At 47.8% G+C, this 22,602-nt stretch overlaps 1 protein-coding gene across 1 annotated transcript in view; it reads left to right on the top strand.

The window, feature by feature from the left end:
* TNFRSF4 (TNF receptor superfamily member 4) overlaps positions 1–22,602 on the top strand; it is a 54,263-nt gene that overhangs the window by 11,142 nt on the left and 20,519 nt on the right. The window contains exon 2 of the mRNA XM_063941754.1: positions 6,213–6,338. Coding sequence (XP_063797824.1) covers positions 6,213–6,338 — 126 coding nt within the window. The remainder of the gene's footprint in view (positions 1–6,212; positions 6,339–22,602) is intronic.

The following is a 22,602-nucleotide window of genomic DNA, read 5'->3' as shown; positions in this document are numbered from 1 at the left end:
TGTTTCTTATATAGTCATGCACTTTATGATGTTCTGCAGACGTTGCAGTTTTCATACATCATTAAGTGGAAATAATGTCATAGGGGGAAGCCCCAGAGTAGAGGAGGTTTGGCTTGATTGCACACTTAGGAATCTACTTGTAAAATAATATTAGGATATCTTCTTAAAACTACCATTGTTTGGGGCTATAGCAAATATTATGGATGTGACATGGATATCTCCGATATCTGTTGCAGTCCCTCCATTTCCTACAGCAAAAGCAGCCCCCATAAGTATATATGGGGGCTACTAGGCTGTCAGGTTTACCAAGCTCCGGAATATGAAGCATTTTGAAGCTTGTCCCTTGGAGCAAACATCACTTTCAGATGGCATTAGCCATGTGGCCTACGAGATGCAGATCGCCAAAATTACCATAAAAGAGCTCCTCATAGAGACGTGAAGTGATTGCATTAGTAATCACTTCACCTCTTACATATCACAGGGACAGGTGCCTTATACATGTGATTTTTAATACATTCGGGTGGTACATCATTTCTTATTGCTGTGAATAGTGGAGATACGAATTTAGAATTTTTGGGTCTAATAACTGATAATTGCTAGATATGCCCCTTAGGGAAGTATTTATCAATTATCGGGGTTTAGACCTGATAATTTTAATTTCTTATCATTCTTACTTATGGCAGTAAGAAATTAGGATTCTTCCAAATGTATTTAAATCACATCCAGGGACATAAGCTCCAAATTTGGCCCGTCATGATGATACAGTATGATACAGTATGTCTGAGGTGAAGTGATCACAGTCTGTACCAGGACCCTGCAACAAGATTATGTTAGCTGCCGTGGTCAATCTTGGTAAATCTCACAATCTAGAAGCCCCCATTGAAACCTGCTGCATAAACTCATGAAAAAGTGGGGAAAGCATCCTGGACCCCAAACAAGTATCAACTAAGATAGCAGGACCATATGATGATAGAAGGCTATTAGTGCCTATAAGGAAAGCACTGAAGGGTGTCAAATTACTGATTTTCGCTATTTTTTTCACACCTAACGTTTTCCCCCAGCTCCCACTGCATGTGTAGTGCACATTAGGGGGCCGATTCAGACCTGATTACTGCTGTGCGTTTTGGCACAGCGGGCGATCAGGTCTGAAAGGCGCATATGTGTGCACCGCAATGCACAGGCGCAACGGTCCGCAGTGATGGGGAGCGCCAGGCAGCGATGGGATGGTGCAAAAAATCCCATCGCACCGGCGAACGCAAGGAGATTAACAGGAAGAGGGCGTTTGTGGGTGGCAGCTGACCGTGTTTGAGAAGTGTCCGGAAAAACGCAGGAGAGAGACCAGGCGTTTGAAGGGAGGATTCCTGACGTCAGCTCCGGCCCCGATCATCGCAGAGGCTTTGTAAGTCCTGGTCTGTGCAGAGACTTCTGTTTGTGCAGCTCTCCTGCACATGTGATAGCACACCTGCACAGCGAATTCCCCCTCCCCCTGTAGGCGGCGACTACCTGATCGCAGGGATGCAAAAAACACACCCTAGCGCTCAGGTCTGAATTAGCCCCTAGATGTGATATACGCCCAGCTACAATGGGAATGAAGAGGATAGGTAACAAGGGGCGTTAGAGTAATGGAATGGCAGGGGGTGATTACAAGAGGAGCAGATCAGCACATCTGATGTGTCCCAGCAAATGCTGGATCCATTTATTTACTCGTTTCTAATATATATATATATATATATATATATATATATATATATAATTGGAATTTTGCCAAGTATACACACCTGCTTCAATGTGTGGATGACATTATAAGGGTTCTTTATGGTGAAACTGTGTAGCTAGATGGATGGAAAATAAATGTAAAGACAGATTGATGAAAGTAGTGATCTATCTAGGTGCACTTTTGGTGCTGCATTTGGTACAGTAATTGATAATAAGATAAAATCTTGGATCAGAAATGTTCAACAATACGTACAATGAATAAAGTCTCCAGCTTCGGAAACAGATCTTTTTCCGCTTGGTTGTGAATAAAAGCAAATCTATTTCTGTCACTGTAACCAGTAGTGGTGTGTACAGACGTTTGCTGAGAATGTGGTTTATGTGTTACAATGGAAAGGAACAGTTACTATTATAGCAACACCTGCACTCTTCTGCACTATATAGCACAATATAGTGATCTGGTAACATCAGAGATATAAAAATGTCTCTGATAAAATACCAAAATATATACTGGTATATATATGTATGGGACACATGAAAAGTAAATAGGCCCTCTTCACTGATAATGGTGGTCATTCCGAGTTGTTCGCTCGTTGCCAATTTTCGCTATATTGCGATTAGTCGCTTAATGCGCATGCGCAAGGTTCGCAGAGTGCATGCTCTTAGTTATTTTACACAAAAGTTAGGTATTTTACTCACGGCATTACGAGGAATTTTCATCGTTCTGGTGATCGTACTGTGATTGACAGGAAGTGGGTGTTTCTGGGTGGAAACTGGCCGTTTTATGGGTGTGTGCGAAAAAACGCTGGCGTTTCTGGGAAAAACGCGGGAGTGTCTGAAGAAACGGGGGAGCGTCTGGGCGAACGCTGGGTGTGTTTGTGACGTCAAACCAGGAACGAAACTGACTGAACTGATCGCAATGGCTGAGTAAGTCTCGAGCTACTCAGAAACTGCTAAGAAATTTCTATTCGCAATTGTGCTAATCTTTCGTTCGCAATTCTGCTAAGCTAAGATTCACTCCCAGAGGGTGGCGGCTTAGCGTGTGCAATGCTGCTAAGAGCAGCTAGCGAGCGAACAACTCGGAATGAGGGCCTATATGCTGATGATACCGAACGCAGAGAAATCTGTTCCAGTAATCTTGGATATCATTGATAGATTTGGCTCAATCATTTGGCCCACGGAGAGGTCTGAGCCTGGGTACACCTCTTGGTGCACACCTGCAATATATAACAGAGAAAAAATCCTTGGAAATTGGGGGAACTTACCTCTCCTACACCACTAGGCAGACACAAGGCCATTTTAATGCTTATCTTCCTACGTTGACCTACCTCCTGCAGATGCTCAATGTGAGTCTAACTAGGTCAGAAACATTTACCAAATTTATAGGGTATGTGATAATATTGATGAAGTAACAGCAATAAACTGCAGCCAGCAGAGAACAAGGAGGCGTAGGATTCCCTGACATAGTAGCATTTTCTCACTCTAGGCCTATTCAGAGGTGGACACTAGTAAAGCATCGAGCACAAGCCCCTGATATTTTACCTCTGCACATACTGTATGTCTGAGATGCACTGCGCATGTGACACAATGGTTGCAGATCGGAACTGCATGGAGATCCATACAAATCTGTCGACCATGCACTGTTGGGCATTTCGAGCAATCATAGTGTTGCACAAATGTCCAATGGTGCAGCCGATATCCGAACTCATTGTGCAAATTAATGGATTACAGCTGCAGCCAGTGGGTGTCTCAGTAGGAAGCCCATCTGTTGCGGCATTAGCATAAATTTGCAGTAGCGGCTGTGACTACTACATCTCCGTTTACATCTGAATAATAATAATCATCATTTTATTTATATAGTGCTCCTTCTCCAATAGAAAGCTTAACCGATAGAATGAACATGGGGGGTAATTCCAAGTTGATCGCAGCAGGAAATTTTTTAGCAGTTGGGCAAAACCATGTGCACTGCAGGGGGGGCAGATACAACATTTGCAGAGAGAGTTAGATTTGGGTGTGGTGAGTTCAATCTGCAATCTAAATTGCAGTGTAAAAATAAAGCAGCCAGTATTTACCCTGCACAGAAACAAAATAACCCACCCAAATCTAACTCTCTCTGCAAATGTTATATCTGCCCCCCCCCCCCCCCCCCTGCAGCGCACATGGTTTTGCCCAACTGCTAAAAAATTTCCTGCTGCGATCAACTTGGAATTACCCCCATAATTTGGTACAGAAACAATGAATACAGAAAAGTTTTTCATAAAATACAGAGAGCATTGAGATACTAAAGGGACATTAAGGGAATGCTTGAGTAAACAGTAAAGTCTTGAGTATGTTTTTGAGGCCTCTCAAACTGTGCGGCGCCACATAACTAAAAGCTCGACCCCCAGATGAATTACGAGAGATTCTAGGTACTGCTAATAGTCCTTCATCTAGAGATCGCAGTAATCGAGTGGGGCAGTATTAATCAGAAGCTGCTTCAGTTACATAGGGTCCTGGTCATGTATGGCTCTGAAAGTCAGTAAGCTGATCTTAAAGACGGTTCGCCATCTTACAGGCAGCCAGCGGAGGGAGTAGAGAATGGGTGTTATGTGGCTGGAACAGGGCTGGTTGGTTAATAGCCTAGCAGCTCCTTGTCCTTTTTCAGTATATTGTTGGATGGATACACATTAAATGATATACAATTAATAGCAATTCTGTGTATCCAAAAAGTAACTTAAAGTACCATTTATGAATTTCTCAATTATTAGACAAAGTTTAAGGTAACAGTGTGGGTGGGATTTCTCAATGTTAAAAATGGGGTAAATCCTCAGAAAACTACTGTTTTCGGAGGGTTACCATAATACGTACTGTATGGCTCATCACAAATGGAGGTATGCGAGTGAAAAAGAGCGGGCTGTTTAGGAAATTGATACATCCCATTCTGTATCTCTGCTGTCCAGCCGTTAACATAAGATGGAAGATGAAAGAATAAAGGAAGGCAGTGACATGCAGTGAGGTGAATGGCTGGCGAGGTACACATGGCGATGGGTCTGATGCTGGGAGCAGGGCCTTCTTAACAGCAGTGTAGGCCCCTGGGCACAGCAATGCACTGGGGCCCCTACCCATCCTCCAGCAGTAGGGGCCTGAGGTGCTGTCAGCAGCAGCTTTGATGTCCCACAGGCCGTAGGGGGTGTTCTATCTTCTGCTCAGCATGTAGCACCTCAAGCAGTAATTTCTGCTAATTACTCCTTTACTGCACAGGTGGGGCGGGAGGGAGAACACAAAACTGTAGACGGGGCATTGGGCTGAATGAAGTGGCCTGGTACATGACTTTCAGGGCGGTAGGGTGTATTTAATACGTAGGGGATGGGTGGATAGTGAGTGGGCTTAATATTTATCATTTTGCAGCTTGCTTGACTGCAGATATCTCAAGTTGTTGGAATTAGATTTCTTAGCGTTTAATGGGATAAAAAAAAAACTAGAGAGTCCCACCTTTCAGGATGTACTGGGTACTTGGGGATCAGAGCAATACACCAATGAATATACAGGTATAAACCTGCACATTAGGTGTGTGGAGCTGGAGAAGGGACCAGCTGCTGGAAGGCTAATATCTCTGGTTCTAGGGATAGTAGAGACTAGCGGCCAGTGTTCACTGAAAGGGGAGAGTCTCAGCTTTTGGCGTATACCCTCATAACAACTCTAAGTCAGACAGAACCTGAGATATCTGACTGGGAAGAAGAATTAACAGGCTCTGATGGGGAACACTGCTTTGAAGTTGGATATCTCCAGTTCCCCATGGACGATTTTAAAAAATCTGGTACCCCTGGAAAGAGGGGACCCTCAGTTATCAGCCTAGGGCCCTTATACTCCTAGGGCCCTTGGGCAAGTGCCCATTGAGCCCATATGAAAAGACAGCCCTGGCTGGGAGCCTGTCTCACCCCCTACTCACTGTAGCTCTCCCCTCACTACACTAAGCTACAGTGTCCATTGAGTCTCCTACCTGTATCCCTTTGCCTTCTCTTGCTACTGCTGCTGACTGCACTCCGATTCCGAGTACAGTTCCTGGTCTCAAGACACATCCAATTGTCCATCATTGCACAAGGCCCACCCCAACACTCAGAGGCATGCCTCTATTAGCTCCCTATCTGTGCAGCTTTACTGCCCGTGTGGTGTCCCCACCCCCAGCTCTGCAAAGCAGTGTCTGACTGTAGAACCGCGGCAGAGCTGTTGCTGCCTCATCTTTCCTCTCCCTGCATCTCCAGGGACCTCCACAAAGTGAGTGTGGGCTATAAAACGGAGATGCTTATGTTGTATTATGCTAATCATTTTTATATAAAATCTCAGGAGTTTGACAGGGAGTATGACAGGGGAGGCTCTGCCCTGACTGCACATCCCTGAAGGAAGCCAGTGCTGTAAACAGGTTGATTTTCTGATATTTTACACAGATTAAAATGACCCCCTTTCTTATGTCTTATAGTGTTTTATATTTTGCCTGCCTTATTTATTAGTTCTTTTTTCAGGTCAAGAGATATCAGTCATATGCGTTCCAGGTAATTCAGCATCGAAGTGTAAAGACTGCAATGCCCAATATTATAACCCAAAGAACACCAGGAACCGATGTAAGAGATGCACCATTTGTGATAAAGGTAAGCGTCAAAAATGGGGTTGAGGCATAAATAGCGGCACAGCTGCATGCAAGTCGGTATTGCTTAAGGACCATGCCTATTTCTGCATTGCGTATGCTCTATAGCTGAGAGCACTATAGGCAATTTAGCACAGAGCCGGATTAAGATTTGTATAGGGCTCATGGTAACTAATGAGTGGGGGCCCCTAGCAATAAAATTGTCAAATTATATGCTGGTGATGTTATTAAAAACTGTTATGTGTAAATGCTCCCAGCACTACAATCGTGTTGAATATACTCTAGTGCCCCCAGTGCCCCAGTTCACATTATGCCACAGTGCACCGCACATTGGTTATGTAGTTGTTGGAGAGGATCTTCCCGTTGTGTTGGGGCCCCTGCGAAACCTCCTTGGCTGCACGTTTATTAATGTGACACTGCTTGTGTCTGAAAGTGTGTAACTGTTTGTGTAACATAATGTTTGTACCTTGGCCCCTGCATATTGCTAGCAGGGTGTCTGGAATAGTACCCTGCAGCCAATTTCACTGCTGCAATGCCAGCCAAAGCGTCATAGAGGCAATTATCTGTAATTTTAAAAATGGCTGCAATAGTTAGTGATGAGCGTGTAACCCTAAATTTGGCCCACAGAGGGCAAATCTACATTAAGATGTACCCCGGGAAGGACTGGGGTGATGGCTCTCGGTGGTGTGCCACAAATGATGGGAACGTGACCTCATGTCACTCCCCTGTCTCTCTGTATGCCGGGCGACTGAGCAGATTGATAGGAGGCGGAGCTGCTCGGACACCCACTGAGCAGAGCACTGGGACACTGAGCTGCTCGGCCAGCCCAGGTTTCTCTGCACGGCTGGATCGGGCCATCAAGCCATCGGCCCTTCTGGCATTTGTCAGAAGTAGAGATGAGCAGGTTCGGTTCTCAGAGAACCGAACCCTACCGATCTTCACCATTCGAGTCCGGTTCTGAGCCAGGCTCGGGTTTTCCCGCCTGACTCGGAAACCCGAATGAGGCAAAACGTCATCATCCTGCTGTCGGATTCTCGCGGGATTTGGATTCCATATAAGGAGCCGCGCGTCCCCGACATTTTCACTCCAGCATTGTAGAGTGTAGAGAGAGGACGTGTCTCCATTCTCTCAGTGTCCTCAGTGTCCGTGACTTGTGCTGAATCTTTCCATTCACACTGCTTGTGTCCTCTGCTGCCATATGTCCAGTGCTGTCCAGTGGTGGTGTGTTGTGCTGCATCAGTCACAGTGGTGGTGTCCTCTGCTGCCATATGTCCAGTGGTGCTGTATTGTGCTGCATCAGTCACAGTGGTGGTGTCCTTTGCTGCCATATGTCCAGTGCTGCTGTATAATAAGTCCCTTACAGTGTTGCTGTGTTGTCCTGCATCAGACCAGTGGTAGTGTCCTGGGCATCAGTCATTCCAGTGACCATTCACAGTGGTGGTGTCATCTGCTGCCATATGCCTAGTGCTGCTGTATAATTATCTGTGTTGTCCTGCATCAGACCAGTGCTAGTGTCCTGTGCATCAGTCAGTCCAGTGACTATTCACAGTGGTGGTGACCTCTGCTGCCATATGTCCAGTGCTGCTGTATAATAAGTCCTTTACAGTGTTGCTGTGTTGTGCTGCATCGATCAGACCAGTGGTAGTGTCCTGGCCATCAGTCATTCCAGTGACCATGCAGTCACAGTGGTATACGCTGCTGCTATAAGTCCACTGCTACAGTATTATAATAATAATAATAATAATGATAACAACCACAAGTCCCTCACAGTGTTGCTGTGTTGTGCTGCATCAGGCCAGTGGTAGTGTCCTGGCCATCAATCATTCCAGTGACCAGGCAGTCACAGTGGTATACGCTGCTGCTATATGTCCACTGCTGCCATATAATAATAATAACAGCAACAAGTCCCTTACAGTGTTGCTGTGTTGTGCTGCATCAGACCAGTGGTAGTGTCCTGGCCATTAGTCATTCCAGTGACCAGGTAGTCACAGTGGTATACGCTGCTGCTATATGTCTACTGCTACAGTATTATAATAATAATAAGAATTTACTTACCGATAATTCTATTTCTCGTAGTCCGTAGTGGATGCTGGGGACTCCGTCAGGACCATGGGGAATAGCAGCTCCGCAGGAGACAGGGCACAAAAATAAAGCTTTAGGATTAGGTGGTGTGTACTGGCTCCTCCCCCTATGACCCTCCTCCAAGCCTCAGTTAGGATACTGTGCCCGGACGAGCGTACACAATAAGGAAGGATATTGAATCCCGGGTAAGACTCATACCAGCCACACCAATCACACCGTATAACTTGTGATCTGAACCCAGTTAACAGTATGACAAACGTAGGAGCCTCTGAACAGACGGCTCACAACAAAAACAACCCGAATTTGTTTGTAACAATAACTATGTACAAGTATTGCAGACAATCCGCACTTGGGATGGGCGCCCAGCATCCACTACGGACTACGAGAAATAGAATTATCGGTAAGTAAATTCTTATTTTCTCTAACGTCCTAAGTGGATGCTGGGGACTCCGTCAGGACCATGGGGTTTATACCAAAGCTCCCAAACGGGCGGGAGAGTGCGGATGACTCTGCAGCACCGAATGAGAGAACTCAAGGTCCTCCTCAGCCAGGGTATCAAATCTGTAGAATTTTGCAAATGTGTTTGTTTGACCCTGACCAAGTAGCAGCTCGGCAGAGTTGTAATGCCGAGACCCCCCGGGCAGCCGCCCAGGATGAGCCCACTTTCCTTGTGGAATGGGCCTTGACAGATTTAGGTTGTGGCAAGCCTGCCACAGAATGTGCAAGTTGAATTGTGCTACAAATCCAACGAGCAATCGTCTGCTTAGAAGCAGGAGCACCCATCTTGTTGGGTGCATACAATATAAACAGTGAGTCAGACTTTCTGACTCCCGCCGTTCTTGAAATATATATTTTCAATGCCCGGACCACGTCCAACAACTTGGAATCCTCCAAATCGTTAGTAGCCGCAGGCACCACAATAGGCTGGTTCAGGTGAAACGCTGACACCACCTTAGGCAGAAAATGAGGACGTGTCCGCAGTTCTGCCCTGTCCGTATGGAAAATCAGATATGGGCTCTTATATGATAAAGCCGCCAATTCTGATACTCTCCTGGCTGAAGCCAGGGCCAGTAGCATGGTTACTTTCCATGTAAGATACTTCAACTCCACCGATTTGAGCGGCTCAAACCAATGGGATTTGAGAAAATCCAAGACTACATTAAGATCCCACGGTGCCACTGGGGGCACAACCGGGGGCTGTATATGTAGTACTCCTTTTACAAAAGTCTGGACTTCAGGAACTGAAGCCAATTCTTTCTGGAAGAAAATCGACAGGGCCGAAATTTGAACCTTAATGGACCCCAATTTGAGGCCCATAGACAATCCTGTTTGCAGGAAATGTAGGAATCGACCCAGTTGAAATTCCTCCGTGGGGGCCTTCCTGGCCTCACACCACGCAACATATTTTCTCCAAATGCGGTGATAATGTTGTGCAGTCACCTCCTTCCTGGCTTTTACCAGTGTAGGAATGACTTCTTCCGGAATGCCTTTTTCCCTTAGAATTCGGCGTTCAACCGCCATGCCGTCAAACGCAGCCGCTGTAAGTCTTGGAATAGACACGGTCCCTGCTGAAGCAGGTCCCGTCTTAGAGGTAGAGGCCACGGATCCTCCGTGAGCATCTCTTGAAGTTCCGGGTACCAAGTTCTTCTTGGCCAATCCGGAGCCACTAGTATCGTTCTTACTCCCTTTTGCCGTATAATTCTCAGTACCTTTGGTATGAGAGGCAGAGGAGGGAACACATACACTGACTGGAACACCCACGGTGTTACCAGAACGTCCACAGCTATTGCCTGAGGGTCTCTTGACCTGGCGCAATACCTGTCCAGTTTTTTGTTGAGGCGGGACGCCATCATATCCACCATTGGTTTTTCCCAACGGTTCACAATCATGTGGAAGACTTCTGGATGAAGTCCCCACTCTCCCGGGTGTAGATCGTGTCTGCTGAGGAAGTCTGCTTCCCAGTTGTCCACTCCCGGAATGAATACTGCTGACAGTGCTATCACATGATCTTCCGCCCAGCGAAGAATCCTTGCAGCTTCTGCCATTGCTGTCCTGCTTCTTGTGCCGCCCTGTCTGTTTACGTGGGCGACTGCCGTGATGTTGTCCGACTGGATCAACACCGGCTGACCCTGAAGCAGGGGTTTTGCCAGACTTAGAGCATTGTAAATCGCTCTTAGCTCCAGTATATTTATGTGAAGAGACATCTCCAGGCTTGACCATACTCCCTGGAAGTTTCTTCCCTGTGTGACCGCTCCCCAGCCTCTCAGACTGGCATCCGTGGTCACCAGGACCCAGTCCTGTATGCCGAATCTGCGGCCCTCTAACAGATGAGCACTCTGCAACCACCACAGAAGAGACACCCTTGTCCGTGGCGATAAGGTTATCCGCTGATGCATCTGCAGATGCGATCCGGACCATTTGTCCAGCAGATCCCACTGAAAAGTTCGTGCGTGGAATCTGCCGAATGGAATCGCTTCGTAAGAAGCCACCATCTTTCCCAGGACTCTTGTGCATTGATGCACAGACACTTTCCCTGGTTTTAGGAGGTTCCTGACAAGTTCGGATAACTCCCTGGCTTTCTCCTCCGGAAGAAACACCTTTTTCTGTCCAGAATCATTCCCAGGAACAGCAGACCTGTCGTCGGGGTCAACTGAGATTTTGGAAAATTCAGAATCCACCCGTGTTGTTGCAGCACTAGTTGGGTTAGTGCTACTCCATCCTCCAGCTGTTCTCTGGACCTTGCCCTTATCAGGAGATCGTCCAAGTAAGGGATAATTAATACGCCTCTTCTTCGCAGAAGAATCATCATTTCGGCCATTACCTTGGTAAAGACCCGAGGTGCCGTGGACAATCCAAACGGCAGCGTCTGAAACTGATAATGACAGTTTTGCACCACGAACCTGAGGTACCCTTGATGTGAAGGGCAAATTGGGACATGTAGGTAAGCATCCTTTATGTCCAGGGACACCATAAAGTCCCCTTCTTCCAGATTCGCTATCACTGCTCTGAGTGACTCCATCTTGAACTTGAATTTTTGTATGTACAGGTTCAAAGATTTCAGATTTAGAATAGGTCTTACCGAGCCGTCCGGCTTCGGTACCACAAATAGCGTGGAGTAATACCCCTTTCCCTGTTGTAGGAGGGGTACCTTGACTATCACCTGCTGAGAAAACAGCTTGTGAATGGCTTCCAATACCGTCGCCCTGTCTGAGGGAGACGTTGGCAAAGCAGACTTTAGGAACCGGCGAGGGGGAGACTTCTCGAATTCCAACCTGCAACCCTGAGATACTACCTGCAGAATCCAGGGGTCCACCTGTGAGCAAGCCCACTGTGCGCTGAAATTCTTGAGTCGACCCCCCACCGCTCCTGAGTCCGCTTGTAATGCCCCAGCGTCATGCTGAGGGCTTTGCAGAACCCTGGGAGGGCTTCTGTTCCTGGGCAGGGGCTGCTTGCTGCCCTCTCTTACCCCTTCCTCTGCCCCGAGGCAGATATGACTGTCCTTTTGTCCGCTTGTTCTTATAGGACCGAAAGGACTGCGGCTGAAAAGACGGTGTCTTTTTCTGTTGGGAGGGGGTCTGAGGTAAAAAGGTGGATTTTCCGGCAGTTGCCGTGGCCACCAGATCCGATAGACCGACGCCAAATAATTCCTCCCCTTTATACGGCAATACTTCCATATGTCGTTTGGAATCCGCATCACCTGACCACTGTCGCGTCCATAAACTCCTTCTGGCAGATATGGACATCGCATTTACTCTCGATGCCAGAGTGCAAATATCTCTCTGAGCATCTCGCATATGAAGGAAAGCATCCTTTAATTGCTCTATAGTCAATAAAATACTGTCCCTATCCAGGGTATCAATGTTTTCAGTCAGGGAATCCTACCAGACGACCCCAGCACTGCACATCCAGGCTGAGGCGATGGCTGGTCGCAGTATAACACCAGTATGTGTGTATATACTTTTTAGGGTAGTTTCCATTCTTCTATCAGCTGGATCCCTGAGGGCGGCCGTATCAGGAGACGGTAACGCCACTTGTTTTGATAAGCGTGTGAGCGCCTTATCCACCCTAGGGGGTGTTTCCCAGCGCGCCCTAACCTCTGGCGGGAAAGGGTATAATGCTAATAACTTTTTTGAAATTAGCATTTTTCTATCTGGGTTAACCCACGCTTCATCACATACATCATTTAATTCCTCTGATTCAGGAAAAACTACAGGTAGTTTTTTCACCCCCCACATAATACCCCTTTTTGTGGTACTTGCAGTATCAGAGATATGCAAAGCCTCCTTCATTGCCGTGATCATATAACGTGTGGCCCAACTTGAAAATACGTTTGTTTCATCACCGTCGACACTAGATTCAGTGTCTGTGTCTGGGTCTGTGTCGACCGACTGAGGTAAAGGGCGCTTTACAGCCCCTGACGGTGTCTGAGACGCCTGGGCAGGTACTAACTGGTTTGCCGGCCGTCTCATGTCGTCAACTGATTTTTGTAATGTGCTGACATTATCACGTAATTCCATAAACAAAGCCATCCATTCCGGTGTCGACTCCCTGGGGGGTGACATCACCATTATCGGCAATTGCTCTGCCTCCACACCAACATCGTCCTCATACATGTCGACACACACGTACCGACACACAGCAGACACACAGGGAATGCTCTTATCGAAGACAGGACCCCACTAGCCCTTTGGGGAGACAGAGGGAGAGTTTGCCAGCACACACCCAAGCGCTATAATATATATGGGAACAACCTTATATAAGTGTTGTTCTTTATAGCAGCTTAAATATATCAAAATATCGCCAAAAAAATTGCCCCTCCTCTGTTTTACCCTGTTTCTGTAGTGCAGTGCAGGGGAGAGTCCTGGGAGCCTTCCTCACAGCGGAGCTGAGCAGGAAAATGGCGCTGTGTGCTGAGGAGAATAAGCTCCGCCCCCTATTTCGGCGGGTTTTTCTCCCGTAGTTTTAGATAACTGGCATGGGTTAAATACATACATATAGCCTCAATGGCTATATGTGATGTATTCTTTTGCCATAAAGGTATTAAATATTGCTGCCCAGGGCGCCCCCAGCAGCGCCCTGCACCCTCCGTGACCGCTTGGTGTGAAGTGTGTGACAACAATGGCGCACAGCTGCAGTGCTGTGCGCTACCTTCATGAAGACTGAAGAGCCTTCTGCCGCCTGTTTCCGGACCTTCAATCTTCAGCATCTGTAAGGGGGGTCGGCGGCGCGGCTCCGGGACGAACCCCAGGGTGAGACCTGTGTTCCGACTCCCTCTGGAGCTAATGGTGTCCAGTAGCCTAAGAATCCAATCCATCCTGCACGCAGGTGAGTTGAAATTCTCTCCCCTAAGTCCCTCGATGCAGTGAGCCTGTTGCCAGCAGGACTCACTGAAAATAAAAAACCTAAAAACTTTTTCTAAGCAGCTCTTTAGGAGAGCCACCTAGATTGCACCCTGCTCGGACGGGCACAAAAACCTAACTGAGGCTTGGAGGAGGGTCATAGGGGGAGGAGCCAGTACACACCACCTAATCCTAAAGCTTTATTTTTGTGCCCTGTCTCCTTGCGGAGCCGCTATTCCCCATGGTCCTGACGGAGTCCCCAGCATCCACTTAGGACGTTAGAGAAAATAATAATAATAACAACCACAAGTCCCTTACAGTGTTGCTGTGTTGTGCTGCATCAGACCAGTGGTAGTGTCCTGGCCATCAGTCATTCCAGTCATTCCTGTGCCGCATATTCTATTATATAACTCCAGAAACATAATGGAGAACAAAAATTTGGAAGATAAATAGGGAAAGCTCAAGAACCACTTCCTCCTAGCACTAGCCATGACATAGCTGATGAAATGCCGTCAACGTCGTCTGCCAAGGCCGATGCCCAATGTAATAGTAGAGGGCATGTAAAATCCAAAAAGCCACAGTTCAGTAAAAAGACCCAAAAGAAATTTAAATGGTCTGAGGAGAAACGTAAACTTGCCAATATGCCATTAATGACACAGAGTGGCAAGGAACGGCTGAGGCCCTGGCCTATGTTCATGACTAGTGGTTCAGCTTCACATGACGATGGAAGCCCTCATCCTCCCGCTAGAAAAATTAAAAGAGTTAAGCTGAAAAAAGCATAGAAAAGAACGATGTGTTCTGATATGGTATCACAAATCCTCAAGGAGAGTCCAAGTGTGTCGGCGGTTGCGATGCCTGACCTTCCCAACACTGGACGAGAAGAGGTGGCTCCTTCCACCATTTGCACGCCCCCTGCAAGTGCTGGAAGGAGCACTTACAGTCCAGTTCCTGATATTGAAATTGAAGATGTCACTGTTGAAGTACACCATGATGAGGATATGTGTATTGCTGGGGCTGAGGAGGAAGTTGACGATGAGTATTCTGATGGTGATGGTGGCACCGGGGGAGACACCTCTTGTCCGTGGGATGAAGAAGCCCATTGTGCTGCCTGGGCAAACTACCAAAAAAGCCACGTCTTCGGTGTGATATTTTTCTCTAACGTCCTAGTTGATGCTGGGGACTCCGTAAGGACCATGGGGAATAGACGGGCTCCGCAGGAGACTGGGCACTCTATGAAAGATTTAGTACTACTGGTGTGCACTGGCTCCTCCCTCTATGCCCCTCCTCCAGACCTCAGTTAGAATCTGTGCCCGGACAGAGCTGGGTGCATTTTAGTGAGCTCTCCTGAGCTTGCTAATAAGAAAGTATTTTAGTTAGGTTTTTTATTTTCAGAGAGCTTCTGCTGGCAACAGACTCTCTGCTACGTGGGACTGAGGGGAGAGAAGCAAACCTACTAACTGCGGCTAGGTTGCGCTTCTTAGGCTACTGGACACCATTAGCTCCAGAGGGATCGAACACAGGAACCTGACCTTGTCGTCCGTTCCCGGAGCCGCGCCGCCGTCCCCCTCGCAGAGCCAGAAGACAGAAGCCGGCGGGTTGAAGCAAGAAGACGTCAAAATCGGCGGCAGAAGACTCCTGTCTTCATATGAGGTAGCGCACAGCACTGCAGCTGTGCGCCATTGCGCCCACACTAACCCACACACTCCGGTCACTGTAGGGTGCAGGGCGCAGGAGGGGCGCCCTGGGCAGCAATTAAGTACCTCCTGGCAAAAGCAGCATATATACAGTTGGACACTGTTATATGCATGAGCCCCCGCCATTAATTTTACACAAAATCGCGGGACAGAAGCCCGCCGCTGAGGGGGCGGGGCCTTCTTCCTCAGCACTCACCAGCGCCATTTTCTCTCCACAGCTCCGCTGAGAGGAAGCTCCCCAGGCTCTCCCCTGCAGACTCACGGTAGAAAGGGTAAAAAGAGAGGGGGGGGCACATAAATTTAGCGCATTCATTATATATACAGCAGCTACTGGGTGAACACTAAGTTACAGTGTGATTCCTGGGTCATATGGCGCTGGGGTGTGTGCTGGCATACTCTCTCTCTGTCTCTCCAAAAGGCCTTGTGGGGGTCCTGTCCTCATATAGAGCATCCCCTGTGTGAGTGGTGTGTCGGTACGCGTGTGTCGACATGTTTGACGAAGAGGGCTATGTGGAGGCAGAGCAAGTGCAGATGAATGACGTGTCTCCGCCGACGGCGCCGACACCTGATTGGATGGATATGTGGAAGGTGTTAAATGATAATGTAAACTCCTTACATAAAAGGTTGGATAAAGCTGATGCCTTGGGACAGTCGGGGTTTCAGCCCATGCCTGATCCTACAGCGCAGAGGCCGTCAGGGTCTCAGAAGCGCCCACTATCCAAAATTGTTGACACAGATATCGACACGGATTCTGACTCCAGTGTCGATGATGATGATGCAAAATTGCAGCCTAAAATGGCTAAAGCCATCCGCTACATGATTATAGCAATGAAGTATGTTTTGAACATATCAGAGGTAAACCCTGTCCCTGACAAGAGGGTTTATATGTATGGGGAGAAAAAGCAGGAGGTGACTTTTCCCCCTTCACATGAGTTAAATGAATTATGTGAGAAAGCGTGGGATTCCCCCGATAAGAAAGTGCTGATTTCCAAAAGGTTACTTATGGCGTACTCTTTCCCGCCAACGGACAGGATGCGCTGGGAATCCTCCCCTAGGATAGATAAAGCTCTGACATGCTTATCTAAGAAGGTGGCCCTGCCGTCACAGGATATGGCCGCCCTAAAGGATCCTGCAGATAGGAAGCAGGAAAGTATCCTGAAGTCTGTTTATACACATTCAGGTACTCTACTGAGGCCGGCAATTGCGTCGGCCTGGATGTGTAGTGCTGTAGCAGCATGGACAGATAATATATCTGAGGAAATGGATACCTTAGACAAGGATACCATTTTACTGACCCTGGGGCATATAAAAGACGCTGTCCTATATATGAGGGATGCCCAGAGGGACATTTGCCTACTGGGCTCTAGAATAAATGCAATGTCAATTTCTGCCAGAAGGGTCCTGTGGACTCGGCAATGGACAGGTGATGCCGACTCCAAAAAGCACATGAAGGTGTTACCTTACAAGGGTGAGGAATTGTTTGGGGACGGTCTCTCTGACCTAGTTTCCACAGCTACGGCTGGGAAGTCAAACTTTTTGCCATATATTCCCTCAGAGCCTAAGAAAGCACCGTATTACCAAATGCAGTCCTTTCGATCACAAAGAAGCAAGAAGGTCAGAGGTGCGTGCTTTCTTGCCAGAGGCAGGGGTAGAGGAAAGAAGCTGCACCATACAGCTAGTTCCCAGGAACAGAAGTCCTCCCCGGCTTCCACTAAATCCACCGCATGACGCTGGGGCTCCACAGGAACCAGGAGCGGTGGGGGCGCGTCTCCGAAATTTCAGCCACCAGTGGGTTCGCTCACAGGTGGATCCCTGGGCTATACAGATTGTGTCTCAGGGATACAAGCTGGAATTCGAAGTGATGCCCCCTCACAGTTACCTCAAATCGGCCCTACCAGCTTCCCCCATGGAACGGGAAGTAGTGTTAGAGGCAATTCACAAGTTATATCTCCAGCAGGTGGTGGTAAAGGTTCCCCTCCTTCAACAGGGAAGAGGATACTATTCCACAATGTTTGTGGTACCGAAACCGGACGGTTCGGTCAGACCCATATTGAATTTAAAGTCCCTGAACATTTATCTGAAAAGATTCAAGTTCAAAATGAAATCGCTCAGAGCGGTCATTGCAAGCCTGGAAGAGGGGGATTTTATGGTGTCTCTGGACATCAAGGATGCTTACTTGCATGTCGCCATTTATCCACCTCATCAGGAGTACCTAAGATTTGTGGTACAGGACTGTCATTACCAATTCCAGACGTTGCCGTTTGGGCTCTCCACGGCACCGAGAATATTTACCAAGGTAATGGCAGAAATGATGGTGCTCCTTCGAAAGCAAGGAGTCACAATTATCCCATACTTGGACGATCTCCTCATAAAGGCGAGGTCCAGAGAGCAGTTGCTAATCAGCGTAGCACACTCTCAGGAAGTGTTGCAACAGCACGGCTGGATTCTGAATATCCCAAAGTCGCAGCTGATTCCTACAACGCGTCTGCCTTTTCTGGGCATGATTCTGGACACGGACCAGAAGAAGGTATTTCTCCCGGCGGAGAAGGCTCAAGAGCTCGTGACTCTAGTCAGAGACCTCTTAAGACCGAAACAGGTGTCGGTGCATCGCTGCACGCGAGTCCTGGGAAAGATGGTGGCATCATACGAAGCCATTCCCTTCGGCAGGTTCCATGCGAGGATCTTTCAATGGGATCTGTTGGACAAGTGGTCCGGATTGCATCTTCAGATGCATCGGCTGATCACCCTGTCCCCGAGGGCCAGGGTGTCTCTTCTGTGGTGGCTACAGAGTGCTCACCTTCTTGAGGGCCGCAGGTTCGGCATACAGGACTGGGTCCTGGTGACCACGGATGCGAGCCTCCGAGGGTGGGGGGCAGTCACTCAGGGAAGAAACTTCCAAGGGTTGTGGTCAAGTCAGGAGGCTTGTCTGCACATAAATATCCTGGAACTAAGGGCCATATACAACGCCCTGAGTCAAGCGGAGCCTCTGCTTCGAAACCAACCGGTGCTGATTCAGTCAGACAACATCACCGCAGTGGCTCATGTAAACCGCCAGGGCGGCACAAGAAGCAGAGTGGCGATGGCGGAAGCCACCAGGATTCTTCGTTGGGCGGAGAATCACGTGCAAGCACTGTCAGCAGTGTTCATTCCGGGAGTGGACAACTGGGAAGCAGACTTCCTCAGCAGGCACGACCTCCACCCAGGAGAATGGGGACTTCATCACGAAGTCTTCACTCAGATTACAAATCGATGGGAACTGCCACAGGTAGACATGATGGCGTCCCGTCTCAACAAAAAGCTACAAAGGTATTGCGCCAGGTCAAGAGACCCTCTGGCGATAGCTGTGGATGCACTGGTAACACCGTGGGTGTTCCAGTCGGTCTATGTGTTTCCTCCTCTTCCTCTCATACCCAACGTGCTGAGAATCATAAGAAGAGGAGTGAGAACAATACTCATTGTTCCGGATTGGCCAAGAAGGACTTGGTACCCGGAACTGCAAGAAATGCTCACAGAGGACCCGTGGCCTCTGCCTCTCAGACAGGACCTGTTGCAACAGGGGCCCTGTCTGTTCCAAGACTTACCGCGGCTGCATTTGACGGCATGGCGGTTGAACGCAGGATCCTAGTGGAAAAAGGCATTCCGGAGGAAGTTATTCCTACGCTGATAAAGGCTAGGAAGGACGTGACAGCAAGACACTATCACCGTATATGGCGAAAATATGTTGCCTGGTGTGAGGCCAGGAAGGCCCCTACAGAGGAATTCCAGCTGGGTCGGTTCCTGCACTTCCTACAGTCTGGAGTGACTATGGGCCTGAAGTTGGGGTCCATAAAGGTCCAGATTTCGGCCCTATCTATTTTCTTTCAAAAGGAACTGGCTTCTCTTCCTGAAGTTCAGACGTTTGTTAAGGGAGTGCTGCATATTCAGCCCCCTTTTGTGCCACCAGTGGCACCTTGGGATCTCAACGTGGTGTTGGGTTTCCTGAAATCCCACTGGTTTGAGCCACTTAAGACCGTGGAGCTAAAGTATTTCACGTGGAAGGTGGTCATGCTATTGGCCTTAGCTTCGGCTAGGCGTGTGTCAGAATTGGCAGCTTTGTCATGTAAAAGCCCCTATCTGGTTTTCCATATGGACAGGGCTGAATTACGAACTTGTCCGCAATTTCTGCCGAAGGTGGTGTCATCTTTTTATTTGAACCAACCTATTGTGGTGCCTGCGGCTACTCGTGACTTGGAGGATTCCAAGTTGCTTGATGTAGTCAGGGCTTTGAAGATCTATGTAGCCAGGACGGCTGGAGTCAGGAAGACTGACTCGCTGTTTATCCTGTATGCATCCAACAAGCTGGGTGCTCCTGCTTCAAAGCAAACCATTGCTCGCTGGATCTGTAGCACGATTCAGCAGGCTCATTTGGCTGATGGTTTGCCGCATCCAAAATCAGTGAAAGCCCATTCCACTAGGAAGGTGGGCTATTCTTGGGCGGCTGCCCGAGGGGTCTCGGCATTACAGCTTTGCCGAGCAGCTACTTGGTCGGGTACAAACACATTTGCTAAGTTCTACAAGTTTGATACCCTGGCTGAGGAGGACCTTGTGTTTGCCCATTCGGTGCTGCAGAGTCATCCGCACTCTCCCGCCCATTTGGGAGCTTTGGTATAATCCCCATGGTCCTTACGGAGTCCCCAGCATCCACTAGGATGTTAGAGAAAATAAGATTTTACTCACCGGTAAATCTATTTCTCGTAGTCCGTAGTGGATGCTGGGCGCCCGTCCCAAGTGCGGACTTTCTGCAATACGTGTACATAGTTATTGCTTAATAAAGGGTTATGTTATGTGGGCATCCATTGTTGATGCTCTGTTGTTGTTCATACTGTTGACTGGGTAAGTTTATCACAAGTTATATGGTGTGATTGGTGTGGCTGGTATGAGTCTTACCCTGGATTCCAAAATCCTTTCCTTATAATGTCAGCTCTTCCGGGCACAGTTTCCTTAACTGAGGTCTGGAGGAGGGGCATAGAGGGAGGAGCCAGTGCACACCAGTAGTACTAAATCTTTCTTAAAGTGCCCAGTCTCCTGCGGAGCCCGTCTATTCCCCATGGTCCTTACGGAGTCCCCAGCATCCAATACGGACTACGAGAAATAGATTTACCGGTGAGTAAAATCTTATTTTTCTCCACATATCCGGACAACAGGTGTCAAGCCATCTGTTGCCTCTGTCAATCTGTAATAAGTAGGGGTAAGGATGTTAACCACCTGGGAACATCCTCCCTTATACGTCACCTGCTGCGCATTCATCAGAAGTCAGTGTCAAGTTGTGAAACTTTGGGTAAGAGCGTAAGCAGTCCACTGACACCTAAATCCCTTCTTCCTCCTGTACCCATGCTCCTGCAAGCCACATCACCAACTCCCTCAACGTCAACTTCCTCCTCAGTCAGGAACGTCGGTAATCCTGCAGGCCATGTCACTGTCAAGACTAAGGAGTCCTCTCCTAATCGGGATTCCTCCGTAGGATCCTTGAGTGTTACGCCTGCTGTTGCTGCCGCTGCTGTTGTTGCTGCTGGGAGTCGATCGTCATCCCAGAGGGGAAGTCGGAAGACCACTTGTACTACTTCAACTAAGCAATTGACTGTCCAACAGTCCTTTGTGACGAAGATGAAAAATGACAGCAGTCATCCTTTTGCTAAGTGGATAACTGAGGCCTTGTATGTTGGTGTTAGATGTGCGTCCGGTATCCGCCATTAGTTCAGTGGGACTTAGAGAATTGATTAAGGTACGGGTTGAGTATCCCTTATCCAAAATGCTTGGGACCAGAAGTATTTTGGATATCGGATTTTTCCGTATTTTGGAATAATTGCATACCATAATGAGATATCATGGCGATGGGACCTAAATCTAAGCACAGAATGCATTTATGTTTCATATACACCTTGTACACACAGCCTGAAGGTCATTTTAGCCAATATTTTTTATAATTTCTTGCATTAAACAAAGTGTGTGTACATTCATACACAATTCATTTATGTTTCATATACACCTTATACACACAGCCTGAAGGTCATTTAATACAATATTTTTTAATAACTTTGTGTATTAAACGAAGTTTGTGTACATTGAGCCATCAAAAAACAAAGGTTTCACTATCTCACTCTCACTCAAAAAAGTCTGTATTTCGGAATATTCCGTATTTCGGAATATTTGGATATGGGATACTCAACCTGTACTGTGTCCCCAGTATCAAATCCTATCTAGGTTCCACTTCTCTAGGCAGGCTTTTGCAGAAGCAGCTGGAGAAATTGAAGGAGGAGCTAAGACGGAGCGATTCCGCAAAGTATGTGGGACTTGTGGATGGAGCCCTTCCTTCCCTTTGCCAGGATTCAAGGGTGGTCAATCTGTTGAAATCAGAGCACTACATTTTGGCCACCGTGCTCGATCCTAGGTTTAAAGCCTACATTGTATCTCTCTTTCCGGCAGACACAAGTGTGCAGAGGTGCAAAGACCTGCTGGTTAGTAAATTGTCAACTCAAGCGGAACGTGACCGTCAACAGCTCGTCCTTCAATTTCTCCCGCCACTGGGTTTGCAAGGAAAAGGATAAAATTTCCTAGCCCACCCGCTGGCGGTGATGCAGGGCAGTCAGGAACGAAAGCTGACATCTGGTCCGGACTGAAGGACCTGCCAAAGATTACTGACATGTCTACTGTCACTGCATATGATTCTGTCACCATTGAAAGAATGGTGGAGGATTATATGAATGACAGCATCCAAGTAGGCATGTCAGACAGTCTGTATGGATACTGGCAGGAAAAATAAGCAATTTGGATGCCCTTGCACAAACTGGCTTTATTTTACCTTAGTTGCCCCCCCTCCGGTGTGTACTCCGAAAGAGTGTTTAGTGCAGCCGGTCACCTTGTCAGCGATCGGCGTAGGAGGTTACTTCCACTAAATGTGGAGATGATGATGTTCATCAAAATGAATTATAAATTCATCCGGGAAGACCTTTACCAGCAATTGCCTCCAGAAAGTACACAGGAACCTGTGATGGTGGATTCCAGTGGGGACGAATTAATACTCTGTGAGGAGGAGGGTGTACACAGTAAAAGGGGCGAGGAATCGGAGGATGAGGATGAGGTCGACATCTTGCCTCTGTAGAGCCAGTTTGTGCAA

The sequence above is a fragment of the Pseudophryne corroboree genome, chromosome 10 (assembly GCF_028390025.1).
Source record: "Pseudophryne corroboree isolate aPseCor3 chromosome 10, aPseCor3.hap2, whole genome shotgun sequence".
Classification (NCBI taxonomy): domain Eukaryota; kingdom Metazoa; phylum Chordata; class Amphibia; order Anura; family Myobatrachidae; genus Pseudophryne; species Pseudophryne corroboree.
Note: the sequence above shows the minus strand (reverse complement) of the source record. Positions and strands in the feature narration are given on the sequence as shown.